This window comes from Sceloporus occidentalis, unplaced genomic scaffold (genome assembly GCF_023333645.1).
Source record: "Sceloporus occidentalis isolate IW3139 unplaced genomic scaffold, rSceOcc1.0.p SCAF_7, whole genome shotgun sequence".
Lineage (NCBI taxonomy): Eukaryota > Metazoa > Chordata > Lepidosauria > Squamata > Phrynosomatidae > Sceloporus > Sceloporus occidentalis.
In genome coordinates this window covers 1,746,039-1,763,788 of record NW_028316987.1, presented here as the reverse complement: position 1 = coordinate 1,763,788, position 17,750 = coordinate 1,746,039, and the positions used below count along the sequence as shown (strand labels likewise).

The window sequence follows — 17,750 nt, the reverse complement described above, 5'->3', positions numbered from 1 at the left end:
GATACTTCCTAGGGCATATTCTGCAGCTATTGATTGGAAAGCAGAAGGGGAGAATATGTGATTCTCCAGATGTTGTTGGACTGCTACTCTCATCAGCTCCAGTGAGCATACGCAATGGCAAGGGTTGGTGAGATTTTAACTAACATCTTTAGGGCTATGCTTTCCATTCCATACAGGATTTTGGCTAGATGGAGACCAAATCTCCACTCAGCCCTTGGATAGTCCAGGACAAAATCTCCATTAGCCTAACCTATCTCAAAGCAAGATAATCTTTCTTGGGGTCTGTCAGTCAGTGCAGGAAGAGAAAGGGGAAGGAAGAGGATGAGATGGGGGGGGGGGAATACAAAGAGGATAATGGCAACAATGTTGGAATTGGAGCACAGTCTATTTCAGTACTGGAAAACATGCTGGCCTTCCAGACATAGATAACATTTAGCTCCCATCAGTCCTAGCCAGCATAGCCAATGGTGAAGGAGAATGGGAGTACAGCAACATCTGCATGATCACATATTCCCTATCCTTGGGCTAGTTGCTTGCAATCCATTTATTAAGCAGATAGAGTCATAATGAAGGTTATCACACAGGATGCATCCCATGTAGAAATGGGATTTAAAACCTGGAAAACACCTAAGAAGACATGCAAAAGTGTGATTGACACATTGGTGTTAACGCAACATTAAACTGGCTAGAAAGTCAACAAAATGCAACTCTTTTTTACTTTTGGGATTTTTCAGAAGTAAAAAGAATCACATTTTGTCTACTTTCTAGCCAGGTTAATGTTATGTTAATACACCTGAGCAGCCATGTCATCTGAAAATCAATTGCGCTTTTGCATGTCTTTCCTACTTACTGACCAGGTTAATATATTGTTAACCTGGATGTTGTCTGATAATAAATCTGCTTTTGTGGTGTTTTTCCCCCCACTTTAAATCCCATTTTTGTACAGGATCCCTCCTGTGTGATAAACTCCATAGACTATTGAGGAAGAGTTTCCATTTGAGTGTTGGACTGGAACAGCATTTAACAATAGCAGTAGCATTTACATTTTTATACTGCTTCATGGTAAACGTAAGCACTCCCTAAGCAGTTTACAACATGCAAGCCAATTGCCCCCCAACAAGTCTTACCGACCTACAAAAAGATGGAAGGCTGAGTCAACCTTGGAGCTTGGTATACTAGGCTTTGAACCCTTGCCATGGAAACCCATTGGGTGGCCTTAGGAAAGTCACACTCTCTCAGCCTTAGAGTATAGCAGTGACAACTCTCCTCTAAATAGTCTTGCCAAATATAAATCAGAGGTGACTTGAACCCACATAACAACAAACTAAATCTGTCCTGTTTCTGCTTCTTTTTCTGCACCTATAAAAAGGAAAGGGTTAACTAGATAATTCAAGCAGTTTGGTTCCAAATGGTAGATAGTTAGGACACAAGGAGTAAAGTTCTTTTTCAAAAGGAAAGTGGTCTGGGATAACTCATTTCCACAGTAAAAACCACCCTCCCTGCCTCCCCTTAAATGTGTAGCACTCAGAATATCCTCAATCCTCCATCAAGAAGCAGAGATAGATCTGCTAAAAGAATAAAGGAGGGGAAGCATCCTTCCACATTAAATGCTTTTTTATAAATAGAATTTCTATCCTGTTTTCCATCATGCAGGGAGGCGGCAGTGGTCTCTTTGGGAGATATAACTAGATCACTCAAATAGAAGCCTTTTCATGGTATCTTCCTCTCCTTCTCTGTCCTCAATCTATTTAAAAGGAAAATAGGGGAAACAGCAGAGCTGCTAACATAACATAACAGCAATGTTCTGGAACTGTAAAAACCCTCCTCCCCATTTCCCCCCCTTCTAATAATGTGTCCACAGGAAAAAGAGGATGAGGCTGCTGTGTCTTTAACAGTTCTGATACATCTGATGAAGTGGACCAGAGTTCACATAAGCTTATTCTAGAAATCCCCTTTTCTTGGTTAGTCTCAAAGGTGCTACAGTAGTGGTTTTGAAATGGTGGGGCATTTTCTTGGCAAATTTCTTCAGAGGGGTTTGCCATTGCTGTCATCTGAGGATGAGAGAGTGTAACGTGCCCAAGGTCACCCAGTGGGTTTACATGGCTGAGCTGGGATTCGAACCCTGGTCTCCAGAGTCCTAGTCCAACACTCAAACCCCTACACTATACTGGCTCCTTTTCCCCATCTTTTTTATATACTCGCATATACACAAGATAAGAGAACAAATATTTCTATGTGACTGTGGGAGAGTCAATGAAGTATGTGTGTGAGTGAAAGAAAGAATGAAAGAACATAACTGTGTACATATCTGTAAGCAAGTGAGTGTGGCTGTGTGTGAGACAGTATGTGTAAAATTTACACGTGTCGAGTTAGGTATTGGATTTATTTAAATAAAACTGTTCTAATTTTGAACGATGTTATTTCCTTTTAAAATGTTAAAATATGAATATACATGAGTGTACAGACAAAATCCGCACACTAAACAGAATATTTTTATTCATATACAGTTTCGTGGGGGGGGGGTGGAGGTGTTCACATGTAGATCTAAAGGGAATCACAAGGGTAAAAGATGCTACAGGATTTCTTCATATCTATGCTTTAACAATTGGGTGGAAGAGGAAACTGCAGCACGTGGAGCTTTAAATTCCCTCCTCCGGGAACTATTGAAGGTGCCAGATCCTTCACTTCTTTTTCAAGTGGCCACCCTACATCTCAGTCTAAGAATTGTTGCTGGACTTCAGATTTCAGCCAGCCTAACCAGTGGTGGTGAGGGTTGTTGGACATTGCAAGTCCAGTAACTTCTAGAAAGCCACAAATTGTCCATCACAGGTATATACACTACAAATTATTTGGTCATAGATCCAAGGATTCTAATGCCAAACTTACAAGGTGGCTGGCAGAAACATAGGGCTGTTTCACACTACACAATTATAGTGCTATGATTCCACTTTATATGCTATATTTCATCCTATAAAATCCAGAGGTTTGTAGTTTGGACAGGCACAAGAGCTCTCTGTCTGAGAATTTTAAATGCCCATCCCTAAATTGCAAATCCCAGGATTCCATAAGCTGATGCTATGGCTGTTAAAGTGGAATCATAGTGTTATAATTGTGTTGTGCCCATGGAAGGGCCCATAGACAGAGACAACTAAGGAAAATGTCCCTTACACAAGTGAGGAGCACTGAAATCTAGCATTTCTTCTTTGTGAGTTCTTTGTTAAAACACCAGTTTTTATGTGCTTTGGTAGAAGTGTTCATCGTAAGCATTTGGCAATCTGTAGACTTTCTTCCATATATAACAAGAAGTAAATCTGTGTTCTGCTCACTGTGAGCTTGAATATCATTCTCTAATGCACATTTTTGGCACCAATGCATATTTTTTAGCTGTGGGACAAGTTTATGATGATTATAATGTTGTAAATACTGATATGGGATTAATACATTCAGCAGCATTAGAAATTAGTTTATTTTTAAAAATAAAACACGATACCGTTAGCTGTGCAGCAGACTTTTTTTTAAAATGAAGTATTTATTTTAAAATACAAATGCACAGAAGTTTGCTTTGTTGATTAAACCACTAATTAAGTAGCAAGTGACCACATAAAATTGTCTTGAACCCAGTTGGTTCTTGGCTCATGCATTCAGAGTGTGGTTTGTGGCAAACCATGGCTTGTTAGCAGAGCTGGTTCACATGTAGTAAGCCAGATTCTAGCAAACCACACCATGGTTTGTTGTGCTGTGCAGACATGGTGATTCCCTCAAATATACTGCTTTCAGATGGAATCCATTCAAATATTTTAACAGCCAAATATCAAGAATACAGAGAGTAAGTTATGTCTATCAGGCTGGGCAACTTTTGGTCCTCCATTGGACTCTAGCTTACATCTCCCCTAGTGGTCAGGGATGATGGGAATCATAGTTCTGCAGCAGCTGAGGGCTGCAAATCCCCCAGCCTGGATATTCAAGCAAAATGAGGATCAGCTCTAAATTTCAATCTGATGCTTAGTTAAGATAGGAAGCAGCTGTAAATGTTAAGTGCCATCATGTTGTCTTTAGAAAAGAAAAAAAGTTTTACAACCAGAGAGAGTTTTTCCCCAATACGTCACGATTTTTATAGCCATTGGCTACTGCAGCACAGAATTTCCACAAAGGGCTTCGCAAGGCATCAGTTGTAGCAGCTGCTATTGGTTTTCCTCTGACTGGTCTGATGCAACCAAGGCTGCAGTCTTGTAAACTCTTCCCTTAGAATAACTCCCATTGAACTCAGTGGGATTTAATTCTGAGTAGATGTACATAGGGTTGGCCCTTCAATTCTCCCTGTGGATCAAGAAGAGCTTCCCCCATTTGCTGTATTTCTGGGAAATACAGAAGTTAGTTAGAGAAACATGTGCACATACACATGCAGAGGGAGAGAGAGAGAGAATGAATCTGCATGTTCTAATGAAGTCATATAGCTTCTACAAAATGTCCATTTTGGTCTCTGTAATAACTACACCTGTTTCTCTCTTTACAGGAAGACAACCATAGCTACTATATATCCCGGATTTATGGACCTGGTGAGATTCGAGCCAAAGAACTTTGGGTTGAGGTAGCAGAAGCTAATAGGAGCCAAGTGAAGGTCCATGGAATCCTGTCCAATACACACAGACAAGCCTCGGTGAGCCCATCCCTTTCACTTGCCTTGTCCTTTCAGTTGCTATGGACTTACTTGTTCTTCTGGATTCTTTCATGCTAGGAGTCTACCATTGCAATTCCAGACATTTCCTCCCTCTAAAGGTGATTATCTGCATGCATTCTCAGGGCTGGGTACCTTAGTGCCTTCCAAGTGTTTTTGACTTAAGGTTTCACCACTCCAGCCACTGACCATGTTAGCTGAGCCTGTGTTGCCCAAAATGTCTGGAGGGCATCAGGCCGACTATCCTTGCCTTATCTTTTCCTGCTAGTATGCAGCTTTGGCCCAGTGAAGGACAAGAAAATGGGCAGGAATGAGGAGGAAGAGGTGGTGCCTAGACCCTGAAAATCTGTGTTCCTCTCTAAGGAAGGGTGTGTATTTGTATATTTATTACTGTACATAATAAATAGTCTCAAAGACTAACAGGGATCCTGCTTATTCTTTCACACTAAATATCCTGAGATTCCAGTACAGTACTTAAGAGTGCTTAAGCCGAGTGTTGATGCTAACTCTGCTTGTTTGGACTTTACTGTGGTTCATGAACTGGGATCCTAGGCAGTTTGGGACCACTAAACAGATATGGATTAGCTGGCAAATGGCAAAGAACTCATAATTTCTCTGTCTAAAGAGGCAGAGGTGAGGAACCATGCCTATTTCAATGGTATTCACTCATAGGAGGGGTCCTACTGAAACCCATCTTGCCCAAAGACCCTGCAAAGCCTGAAGCCAATATAGGGTTTTCATTTCCTGGAGATGATCTTGGTTTACTTTTTGGTTATTTATTCTTAACAGTAGCCTCAACTCTGCATGATCAAAAAGTCAGTATTGGCTGGATACTAGTTAGATACTGATTCCAAGAACCTTTTATATAGCATTGTGAGGTTGTGTGGAAGAAGGAAATTTCAGCAGATGAAGCTGCTATTACACTTGGGTGATTACTTTGTAAAGCGTACTTAACTGAATAACTGATGTAGAATTCTACCTGTGTTTATATTGATGGGGGCAGTCTCCTGATCACAAGGATATATGATATGGTGCAATCCTTAGCTTAAACTGGGCTGGAAGAACATGCAAAAAAATATTATTTTAGATAAAACAGTTGGTTCTGCTCCATGATGACTCCAGATAAAAATCACAAATAAAGAACTGGTGCTTTACAACCACAATACGCTTTGGATCACTCCAAAGGATATGCCACCTGTGCCCAGGACAGTGCTGGCTAGTGGCTACTCTAAGGGTAGAAACTGAGTACCAGACTCCAACTTGGTCATCACAACCTCTGCTTATTTAAACTGCTGAATCAATATAACAGAAAGCAGCTATTGAGCTGCTAACTACTCATTTATGGGTGTTATTTTCCACTCCCTGAAGGTGTGGCTAACAAATCAATACTCAAACAGCCTCTTAACTGCTGGGAAAACATAAAGCAGCTATTGTATGTGCCAACTACTGTTTTCTGTGTGTTGTCTGGCACCAAGATATAACACCTTAATCACAGATGTTTCTGAATGCATTCACCCCCAGAGGCAACAAAGAGAAAACAAAAAAGCTGAAAAATGAACACCTGCTTCTTTTAATGGCAGCAGCATTAACATTGCACAGCTGCTGTGTTGTAGCCTATTAAGTCCAGGTCATACTGTTGTTGTTGTTGCCAACAACCTTGACTATGTAGTACCTTTTTTCCTCTGTTCAAATCAATTCACTTCAGTATTCTTTTTAGTTCAACCTTCAGTCTTAAAAACATGCACCTGTATTAAAAGACATGCTGAAATGTTACATAATAAAAATACAATTGTTCTTTTCAGTAAAATAGACCTATTACATAAGTGAGTAGGCCAGTATTTATGTAAGTTCTGTTGATGGGTTGGTTAGCTCTAGTTAGAAGTAACAGTTAAATTTAATCTGTTGTGGTTAAAGGAGAATCCGGGTTACCAGTTAAGGATCATCCTAGGCTCTGAGATTTCCAGGCCAACCTGAAACCTAAGGATGACCTCTGGTGATGTCATTAAGCATTATGCATTAGGTACCAGCCACAGTGTCCCACAGCTTGTCAATCAATCAATCAATCAATCAATCAGTAAGTCAGTCAGTCAATCTCAAACATACTCACATAAGCACAAAACAAAGATAACATATTTTTCTGTTTGGAAATTAAGACAGAAATCTCAGATGAAGAGGCTGCTCCGAGACAGGAAAAGGAATATTTAATGTGGCCAATTTGCTTCTGGTCAAAAGGTGGAGGCAAAGCAGAATGGAGGGTGAGCCCTGACACCCGAACAACCAGGAGAGAAGGAAGAAACTATCTAACTAATTACTTTGCATGTTGCAGCAACAAATCTAATTAAGCCTTGGAAATTGTAGCAAGCTATACACATAGCCATTTTCTCTAGAAGTGAGACCACCAATACTGGAGAATCTGAACCTTTGTCTCCAGCCTAGAAATGAGTCATGACAGCTGAGGCTTCTTCTAACTGTGATCTTACGAAAGTCTATATCCCAAAATGCGAACATTTATAACCAGGAATGGACTGGCATTTCAACAAATGCATCATGCATGCATCAGGTGTAGACCTAGCAAATCTTATCTTAGATTTATGAGAAGAGGATGTTTCTATCCCTTAGGCAAGTAAAGGCAAGCCTGAAAATATAGGCAACATTTCAGAAGCTGGGTGAGCAGCTGAGATGCAACTCTGGTGTTCACATAATTCCTTGCCCCTCTCTGTGATTAGTAAAAACAGAATAAACTATGCCAGTAAGTAAAGCAGGGGCACGGCTACTTATAATAAAATTACTGGCTTTCCTCAGCACTGAATTCAGATTCCTCCGTTCCCTAAAGCACTGACCAACACTGCTATTTTATCTTAAATGCTTTGGAGGCCTGGGAACACATGCGGTTCCTGTTTTTAATACTGTTATTTCTATCTGTCCTCCTTCAGAGAGTCATCCTGTCCTTTGACTTCCCCTTCTATGGGCATCACTTGCGACAGGTCACCATAGCAACGGGAGGTAAGCTTCATTGGGTACCACACTGGGTATAAGGCCTCCTGTTTTGCAGAGGTTCACTGAATACAGATGGAGGACTGCCAGAAAGGTTTCAAAAATCAAGGTGGTGCATTAAACATTTAGATTAGAAGGTGAGAATCAGATGGCCTTCCAGATGTGTTGGATTGCAACGCCCAGCATTCCTCACCAGTGGGTATGCTGGCTAGAGCTGATAGGCACACAGCTTATTAATTTACAAAGCTCTGAAGTGTGTGGGCTGAGAGATAAGGCTAGAAAGAGAGAGAGTGAAAATACACTTGAACAAAGGCTTGGGGAGCTTGTGGAGTGCTTACCTGCAAATAGGTCAATATTTTTCTACCTGAGGTGAAAAACAAGATACTGTTCCATGTATGGGGAAAAAACCCAACCAATTGGCAGCTGGATCTTAAACACTGGGGTTGGGACAATGCAGCATCTTGCACCATACTTGAAGGAAACATTCAGGGGTAGCTGTGTTGGCCATTTAACAAATATAAACAAAAATCCGTCAGTGATACCTTTTATTAGCCAACCAAAATGCACAATATACTTGTTGCAAGCTTTCGAAGCTCCATGGGCTTCTTCATCAGGCTTGCTTAGGGGATTCAAGACAGGCTGCATGGTACAGTCAGTCTTCCATATCCACAGATTTAAGCATCCATAGCTTGAAAATATTCCAAAAAATATAAATTCCTTGATTTTGTCATTTTATCTAAGAGACACCATTTGATTATGCCGTTGTATTTAATGGGACTTGAATATCCACAGATTTTGGTATCCAGGGGGAGGCCTGGAACCAAACTCCAACTGATACCAAGGGCCCAGTGTATACAGTTTTCTCCTCCAGTCCTTTGCCAGTGCCTCCCAGTATTGCTTCCTAAGCATCGCCCTCTGAACAGTAGGGCCAGAAGGCAATGGGATGGTAGGTTGTGACTAACATATATATTGCAATGGTGATACAATGAGATTTCTCACTCCTTTTTTAATCTCTTGTCAGGTTTCATCTTCATGGGGGATATCATCCATCGGATGCTGACCGCCACGCAATACATTGCTCCTCTTATGGCAAACTTCAATCCCAGCTACTCCCGCAATTCCACTGTCAAATATTTTGACAATGGTGAGGTCTTTCAGGAATGACCATATAACTACTGAAAAAGATGCTTGCCATTATTTGTAACATATGTCGGTGGTGTGGGAGGATACAAAAATATTGGACCACTAGTCCGGACATGAAAACCAGTATAGTGTAATGGTTTGAATGCTGGACTAGGACTCTTGAAGACTTGGGTTCAAATCCCTGCTCAGCCATGGTAACCACTGAGTGACCATGGGCAAGTCATACTCTCTCAGTCTCAGAGGAAGGCAATGACAAACTCTCTCTGAACAAATCTTGCCAAGACAGCCCTATGGCAAGTTCACTTTAAGTTGCCGTAAGTTGGAAGTGATTTGAAGCCACAGAAGATCCAAAGTACATGGGGCTTCAAAGCTGATCATTTTCCCAGTGGGTGTTTGCTGAACTTGGTTGTGGCTACTCAGTGGTCAGTGGAAAGCACTCTTGATACTATATGCTTAAAGCCATACTTCAGCTAGCCACAGAAAAATAATTTCTACCTAAGTATTCTCTCTGGATGTATTCTGTGCATGCTCAGATTCTGCAAGAACCAGAAGTGAGAGAGGGAAGGAAGTTACATTTAGTTTAGGTTAGCCAGTGACAAAAAGCCAGTGCACAGGCTTATATGTGTTTTCCTATGTAGCATGGTGCCTTGCTCAGTTTCTTGAGTCCTTTGGAGCTCTCTTACCCTGCAGGGCCAGTATTGCTGTGCTGCATTTGTCTTTGGCCATAACATGGTGACACAGAACAGACTGGGAGCAAGTGAGTGCCTTGTGTCATGGATTTGGACTACATAGCTTTTGGGGTTGGGTTTTTATTTGTTTGTTTTACTTGTTTCTGTGAATCCCCATCAAAGTTTGGAAAGACTACTGGGGACTACAGTTCCTAGAACCACAACGACTAAGGAAAAAATCTCATTGCTTCTTTTTTATATTGATCAGAAATTCCTTGTCTAACCATGTGTTAGGAATATAGCTTGAATAAGTTACCTTTAGGGACACCAACCCCCAGAATCCCCCAGCCAGCATCAATGTTAGCCTTGCTGACTGGAGAATTCTGGGATTTGTAGTCCAATTTTTCTAAGGTCTGCTCCTCATATCCCCTCTTAAGGCACAAGATTTCCTACTGCTATCTTCTAACAGCTTGTTTATCTCACAGGAACAGTCTTTGTGGTTCAGTGGGACCAAGTGTACCTGGAAGGAAAAGAAGACCGAGGTTGTTTCATCTTCCAGGCAGCTCTACACAGTGATGGCAGAATTGTCTTTGGCTACAAGGAGGTAAGGTGATGAGTTTCTAGTAGAAATTATAGTCTGGAGGGGTCTTTGCAGTTCTTTGGTGTTTCTTTCCTCAAAAAGTCATTTAAAGCCCTAGCCATTTGGGAAGTGTGTATGGAGGGAGTGGGGAGTGGAAGAATCTCCAGATCCTTATATAATTGCAGATTCTTACATAATTGGGGTTTTCTTTCCTGGCTCCAGATCCCCATGTCAGTCCTGGAGATTAGTGCTACACAGCACCCTGTCAAAGCTGGCCTCTCAGATGCTTTCATGATCCTTAACTCTGCTCCTGGTGTGCCTGGTGAGTCTGGGATGAATAGAAGCAAAGGGATATAGGTGTGTGGGTGTGCCTGCAGGCTATGTGTATAAGGTGTATATGACACATATATGAATTTTGTGTTTAGACCTGGGTCCCATCTACAAGACATCTCATTATGGATGTATATGCAAATAAAGGTATTCCAAAATCCAGAAAACATCCTTAATCCAAAACACCTCTAGTCCCAACCATTTCGGATAAGGGAGATTCAATCCCTTAATGCAATGGCAATATGCTGGACCAGGATGGGGAGACTTGGGTTTAAATCCTTATTTGGCTATAAAGTTCAGTAGGTGAGCATCACACACTTACCATTCAGCCAAAATCTCTCATTGGCAAACCTTAGAAGTGTTACATAAAATTAATATTATGTTATTTTTTAAATATATATGTAATGTTAACACCACTGCAGGTTTAGAAGGCAACACATTAGTAATATACTGTAGGCTTGTTGTTTTTATTTACTTTGTATTTTTATCAAATTATTAAAAAATAAAAAGTTACAGAAAGGGACATGGTTATCATCCCTCTGTAGTACCCTCCTCCTCCTCCTCCTCCTCAAAAAAAGTGCCACATTTTATAAGTTAAAAATGTCATTTTTCATTTTAATGCACTATTTCCAAGCTGAGTTCACAGTGCTGTTGTTAAGATAAAAATGGAAAGGTGGACTATATACACTGCCTTGAACTCCTTGGAGGATGAGGTGGGGGGTTATGAATATAAGAAATTAATTAATAAATTAGCATAGGAAAAATGCTGATTTGATGAAGATTGCTTGATTGAGATAATGAAAGGAACCTCTTTTTTTAGCTGCCAAGATGCAAGCCCCAGTTAAACATATTAATGCTTGGTGCACTTCTGTATGTACTGCAGAATAAAGTGGGAAGATGGACCCAGCCCCTTTAGATTGCAGATGCAGAAACTCTTCCTTTCTTTCTTTCTTTCTTTCTTTCTTTCTTTCTTTCTTTTCTAAATTCTCCCCTTTATTAAAAACTCTCAGCCAATAGAAAACCAACCTAGCAGGTCTGAGACAGAACATCTGATGTTGTCATTTCCTATTTGCACCAAGTTTGATCTACATGGGGGAGAGAATTCATAGAATTAGGGCGGCTATGACCAGGTGAGCTAGGGCTATTACACATGTATTATGCAAATTGCTGCAGATTTTCGCACATATACATCAACACTGAATTGTCTTCACTTGCCTTGCCATCATTGTTTTTATTATCACTGCCACCATCAGTCATCATCATCTTCATCTTCATCATCATTCAAACTTTGCTCCAACGAGTTCTAGACAGAATATATAGTCTTCCCCTTGTTGCCTCACACTAGTTGAGGCTGAAAGACTCAGACTTGCTGAGGGCCCATTCCCACTTACCGGAAAATCTGTTTCCTGAACCAATTTTAAATTTAATTGATTTATTTGAAAATACAAAAAACACTGCAAAAACCCAGCATCTTTTTGATGTGGGTTAAATGGGCAAAAAGGGGCAGAAAGCATGACCTCTCTTTCTGAATCGATTTCTAAAATCGGATTCAGTGGGAACCATGCCCCTTTAACCCGGATCCTGATCCCGATTTAAACATAGTGGGAAAAAGGCCTCAGAGTCAGTAATTTCTGTGACCTTGTTCTGTGGCCTGAATGGGGAGATTTTAATCTCTAAAACTCTAGCCCAGCCTCTCCCAAACTGGTGCCTCCCCTGGTATGCTAGATTACAACTCCCATCGTCCTCACCTTCCTGGTGCAAGTGTGCCTGTTGAAGGAGGCAACTGGAGAGTACATTGTCTAAGGCAGGAATGGGCATGGCCACAGGTTAGAGGACTATGTTTGGGTCCTCCAGGCCCTTTTAGAGCTGCTGCCATGTCCATAGACCCTAACAAGACAGTTACTTTTGTACATTTTGGGAGAAGGTTATATGTGGCTGTTTGCGTGTGGGCAAAAACAGCATTTTAAGCACTTCTAGATTGATTTTGGGGTAATATTTTTCCCAGCAAAAAAATGAAGAGGGAGAGTTAAAGGCTTTACAGTACAGTTGGCCTTCCGTATACACAGATTCCTTATCTACTGATTCAACCATCCATGGCTTGAAAATATATTTTTTAAAAAATCCAAAAAGCAACTTGAAAATATGTAATATATATATAAATTCCAAAAAGCAAACCTTGATTTTGCCATTTTATATAAGGGACACCATTTTACTATGCCATTGTATTTAATGGGCCTTGAGCATCCTTGGATTTTTGTATCCATGGGGTGGTGGTGGTCCTGAAACCAAATCCCAATGGATACTAAGGGCCTACTGTACTACCCACATCCCAGGATTGCATGTGACCCTTGAACCATGCGACTCCTATCCCTGATCTAAAGGGTGCCTGCTTTATTGAGTGTGGTTTAGCGATATGAACGTCTGTGTGAGCCAGTTGGTAGCTAGCTCCACCTTAATACTTGATCCTCTAATGGACCTTGACATGGTGTGCCATTTAAAAAAAGAGGACAGAAATCTTCACTAATATAATACTCACTTTAATCTATTTTAGAATCCCACCGTCGGACCATCTATGAATACCACCGAGTAGAACTGGACACCAGCAAGATCACAAGTGCATCAGCTGTGGAGTTTGTGCCCTTGCCCAGTAAGTAATAATAATAATAATTTGTTTTATTTATATACCGCTATTCCAAAGATCATAGCGGTGAACAGCAAGTAAGCTAATTAGCAAGTAAGCTAATTTGCCCCCAACAGTCTGGGTACTCATTTTAGCGACCTCGGAAGGATGCAAGCCTGAGTCGAGCTTGGGCCCTTTGCTGGTCTTGAACTCGCAACCTTGTGGTTTCAAGTGAATGGCTGTAGTACAGGCATTTAACCACTGCGCCACCAGGGCTCCTCCTAAGTAGAGGTGCATAGAAGCATCACCATGCATCCTTCTTCCAGAGATTCTTAGGCTTTTCACAACAAGCTTGTTTTAAATTAATGGAGAGATTGTTGGGTTTGCCTGAGACATTAAAACTGTAAGTCATCTTGGATGCAAAAGGTTAGTGGTTAAAATAAAAACGAAAACATTTCCGTATTTATACAGCACAGAGTTTTTTAAACAGGTTTTTAAACATCCCATTGCCTTTTTGTGGAATTGGTTTATGTGCATCCTGTTTTTAATCCAGACAGAGTCCCCAGTGATTAAACGTCTACTTTCCTGTGTACATTTTGTACCTTTCATGCTTTGGGATGCATCAAAGAAATGATGCTGCATTGCCACTGAAATAGATAACATTTTGTGAAAACAGTGAAAACAAGGAGTCCTGGTTCAATCCATAAATACCCAGACAGCAGAGGATAAACCTATCCAGAAGATGCTAAGTTTATACATTCATGTCAACTCTGTTGGGTGTTTTATGGCAGGCTTGGCATGCTGCAATGCAGGGCATAAATAAGCGTTCTGAAATAGGTGTTTTTTTAAGGGGAAGAATATAATTTATGTGATTTTTTAAAAAATTAAAAATCTTCTATGGAACTGAGAGAGAAGAATCAAATAAAAAGGATTTATGGGTATGTACTTAATTCTCCTGTTTGGTTAGTAGCTTCAAGTAAACATATTTCTTTCTTTGTTTGATTCTATTGTCTGGTCACTTGACTCTGGCTAAAATAATAATAACAACAATGACAACAACAGTGGAGGGTGAGAGACGCACAGATACATGAGTTTCTCACTGAAGTCTTATGAAGTATTCTTCCCAATGTTCTCAGTGTTCAGGCTGTGAAAGCCAAAGCTATGTGGCCAAATGGTATCATCATGCACAAGGGGGAAGTATTAATAATCTCAGAGAAAACCCAACATTGAATGTGGAATGGAACAACACTCTGTACTGCAACATTTTATTGCAGCCCCATTTGTCTGGCTTAAGCCAATTTTCCAAAAGCTATTTCAGACAATAGGATCTTACTTTGTTTTGGATACATACCAGTCACTATGATGACTCTCATTTTAAATACTTTACTATAGAAGCTTTTTTGCTCTGAAAAAGAGGAATTGTTCAGGGAAATGAGGACATAGATAACTCTACGTAAAAGAAAATACTGCTTCTGTGAGTGGTATATTTGCATGAAATGAGCAATTCAAGATGAAATTAATGAACTCATGACATTTGTATGATTCAAGCAAAGCTCATGCAGTATCACAGATCTTGCTTCAGTAACTAGGGGAACTGTTCACCCTATACAGTTATAGTAGTATTAGTCAACTTTAACTGCCATGGCTCCATCCTATGGATTTCTGGGGTTTGCCATTCGGTGAGGCACTGGAACTTCCTGGCTGATAATTCTGAATGCTTAGTGGTTTGAGCATTGAACTATAACTGGAGACCAGGGTTCAAAGTCCTGCTCACCATGTAAACCCACTGGGTCACGTTGGGCAAGTCACAGACTCTCAGACTCAGAAAACCCTGTGATAGGGTTGCCATAAGTTGGAAACAACTTGAAGGCACACAATAACAAAAACTGCCAGTCCCAGGTTCCCATAGGATGGAACCATGGAAGTTAAACTGGAATAATCATGCTAAAATTCTGTAGTGTGAATGGGCCCATGAAAAATCTTGGGTTTTTTTTTTCCTTCTTAAATAGTCTTAGGAGCCATTACATGGTCTTGCATGACTTCAGAAATCTCAAACCCAGACTTGCCTAGCTGGCAGGCCTTCTCACTCATTTTGTTTGGCGTTTTGCCATTTGAGTGTGATATCACCTGAGATATGGTTGCCTTGGGATCGCATATGTCGGAAACGACTTGAAGGCACACAACACACAGACGCACACAATTTAAGGATGATGGTTTAGAGCAGTGCTGCTCCAAGTTGTGGTCCAGGGACCAGAGCTGCAAGTCCCTGGCAGGTTTCCTTCTGGGACAAAACTATCGAAGCCAATGGGCAGAAGTATGATACTGGTCCCTGGGACATGGGGTGGTGGTGGCCAGTGCCCCACATCAGATAGCATGAGATGCAGTGGTTTAGAGGACCCAGACCCCTTGAGTGTGAGACTGTTTGATCCTTAATACTAGGAGGGGTTGCCTGTCATCTTAATGGACTTGAACGGAAATCCAGGATTGAAGGACAAGCCAAGATGATTGACATATTACATGAAATAAACATGGAAATCTTTTTCCCTGCAGCATTAAGCAAACCACTTCTCCCAGAGGGAAAAGGCTTGCTAAATTGCTGCCAAAAACAATGGAAAGAGTTTTAGATACATTTTCTCTTTATTGTGACTCATACTGTGAACTCAAGTACAATCATTCCTAGCTATAAAATCACTCTGTACCAATACTACTAAAAAAGAGGAAGAGGGTTAATTTTCAGATGAGAAACAGTGCAGTCCTTCCCCATTTCTCTGAAAGTTTGAGGCTCATCCCAGGACAAGTCCCATGGGCATATGCATGTTTACATGTGCCATATTGTGTGTGTGAAGTTTCAAAGTAACTCTTCTGTTCCCAGACATTCTCACAATTCTTGAGGTTCAGAAATCTACTGTGAGATTGTATGTCATAAAACAGCTGATGCAGAAGTGGACATGATCTCATTGTGGAAAGAAGCGTTACGATTATGGAAGAACACCTGGGTTTCATTTGAGTCATATTCACCAAGTCTTGACTTTACCAAATCACTTTTACCAGAACTAGCTTTCAGTACCAGGAACTAGCTGCAAAATGTTTGAAGTGGAAGAGTAGTGCATCCTCAGCCCACTCCTCTGGGAAATGGGAAGTATCTTGTAGAGAACAGGGAGATAAAATTCTGTAAGATCTGTATCCACACACACACACACACACACACACACACATCACTTTCCTGTGACTAAGACCATGCATACTGAACATTATCCTCCGCATATTCCAGTAGAGCATCTGCTGAAGCAGACTGAAGTCTGTGAAAGCTCATGCTGCCAACCTCTTTCTTTCAGTTCGTCTCAAAGGTGCTACAAGATCTCGCCACATACTTATCTAACTTGAAGCATGAAGAGTTTCTACACCGGTGATGGATTCAGAATTTCTATATACATTAAAACACATGCATGCACACACTGGAGAATTGCATTGCAAAATTCGGAAAGTCAAATCTGGATATTTGACTATCTCTTGGTTCACATATTAATTTAAACAGCAGGAAATCATCTGTCAAGGATGCTTTGACTGTGATTTCCTGCATGGCAGGGGGTTGGACTGGATGGCCCTTGGGGTCTTTTCCAACTCTACAATTCTATGATTCTATGATGCTTCATTGGGAGATGTATTGTAAAGTTCTGAACAGGCAGAACTCTGACATGTATCCTTTGCACATACATCCAAAAACTCATATTTTAGCTGTTTTAGTGTCTCCCCCATAAGACATTGAAGAAAAATTTAGGGCATTAGAAAATAAAAACCAAAAACACTAATATAATTGTAAATTCATGCTTCTTAGTCATACTCAAAATGGGGGACATTTTGAAATTCCTCCTGGACAGAAGGATGAAATGTAGGACATGTCCTGGGAAAGGAGGGTGTCTGGTCCCCCGTTTCATACACATTTCAAATTTATGACTTTTTCTATGGGCACTTTTTAAATATGTGTATTTCGGTTGGGTTTGTTTTTTAAACAACTGTACACATCTATCAGTATTGGACTCCAGAGCACAAGATGCATCTGGCCCATGGAGAGTCTCGGAAATGCTAGCTAGTTAAAGTCTACAAAAATAAAAAGTCCACTGACAAGGATTCCTTGCACATTTTTTATTCTAGAACAACATGACTATCTAGTTGACTTTAAATGCAATACACCCCATTTTAGAAACCAAGAATTGAAGCACTGTTACGTTTGCTCCTTCCCTTGCAGCTTGTCTCCAGCACCAGAGCTGTGAAGTCTGCATGACGTCAGATTTAACCTTCAACTGCAGTTGGTGTCATGTCCTGCAGAGGTAATGCACAAAAGTGAGAGGAAATTCCCATTCCAATCTCAAAAAAGCCAAGTTGGCTTTCTTGGTGTTATCCTATCTCTGGAATTGTTCTGGAGATATATAATATATCTGTAGCATTTATACAGTTGTATACCGGAAAGGCACCAGATCTTGTCTGATCTTAGAAGCTAAGCAGGATCAGCCCTGGCTAGTACTTGGATGGGAGACCACCAAAGAATACCAGATGCTATAGGCTATATATCAGAGAAGGGAAATGGCAAAACCTCCTCTGAGTATTCCTGGACTGAGAAAACCCTATGAAATTATTGGGGTCATCATAACAGGTGACCTGGAGGCACATGCGCATGCATAGTTAGGCACCAGATCCCATCTGATCATGGAAGCAAAGCAGAGTCAGGCTTGATCAAAACTT

General features: G+C 40.7%; 1 protein-coding gene across 2 annotated transcripts in view; it reads left to right on the top strand.

The window, feature by feature from the left end:
• Positions 1 to 17,750, top strand: part of LOC149309000 (plexin domain-containing protein 1-like) — a 64,850-nt gene that overhangs the window by 32,755 nt on the left and 14,345 nt on the right. Inside the window, exons 3-9 of one of the 2 annotated variants that reach the window (XM_089531617.1) lie at positions 4,514 to 4,657; positions 7,609 to 7,678; positions 8,691 to 8,813; positions 9,966 to 10,084; positions 10,283 to 10,382; positions 12,942 to 13,037; positions 17,257 to 17,338. In XM_089531617.1, coding sequence (XP_089387743.1) covers positions 4,514 to 4,657; positions 7,609 to 7,678; positions 8,691 to 8,813; positions 9,966 to 10,084; positions 10,283 to 10,382; positions 12,942 to 13,037; positions 17,257 to 17,338 — 734 coding nt within the window. The remainder of the gene's footprint in view (positions 1 to 4,513; positions 4,658 to 7,608; positions 7,679 to 8,690; positions 8,814 to 9,965; positions 10,085 to 10,282; positions 10,383 to 12,941; positions 13,038 to 17,256; positions 17,339 to 17,750) is intronic. The other variant, XM_089531615.1, reaches the window with a different exon arrangement.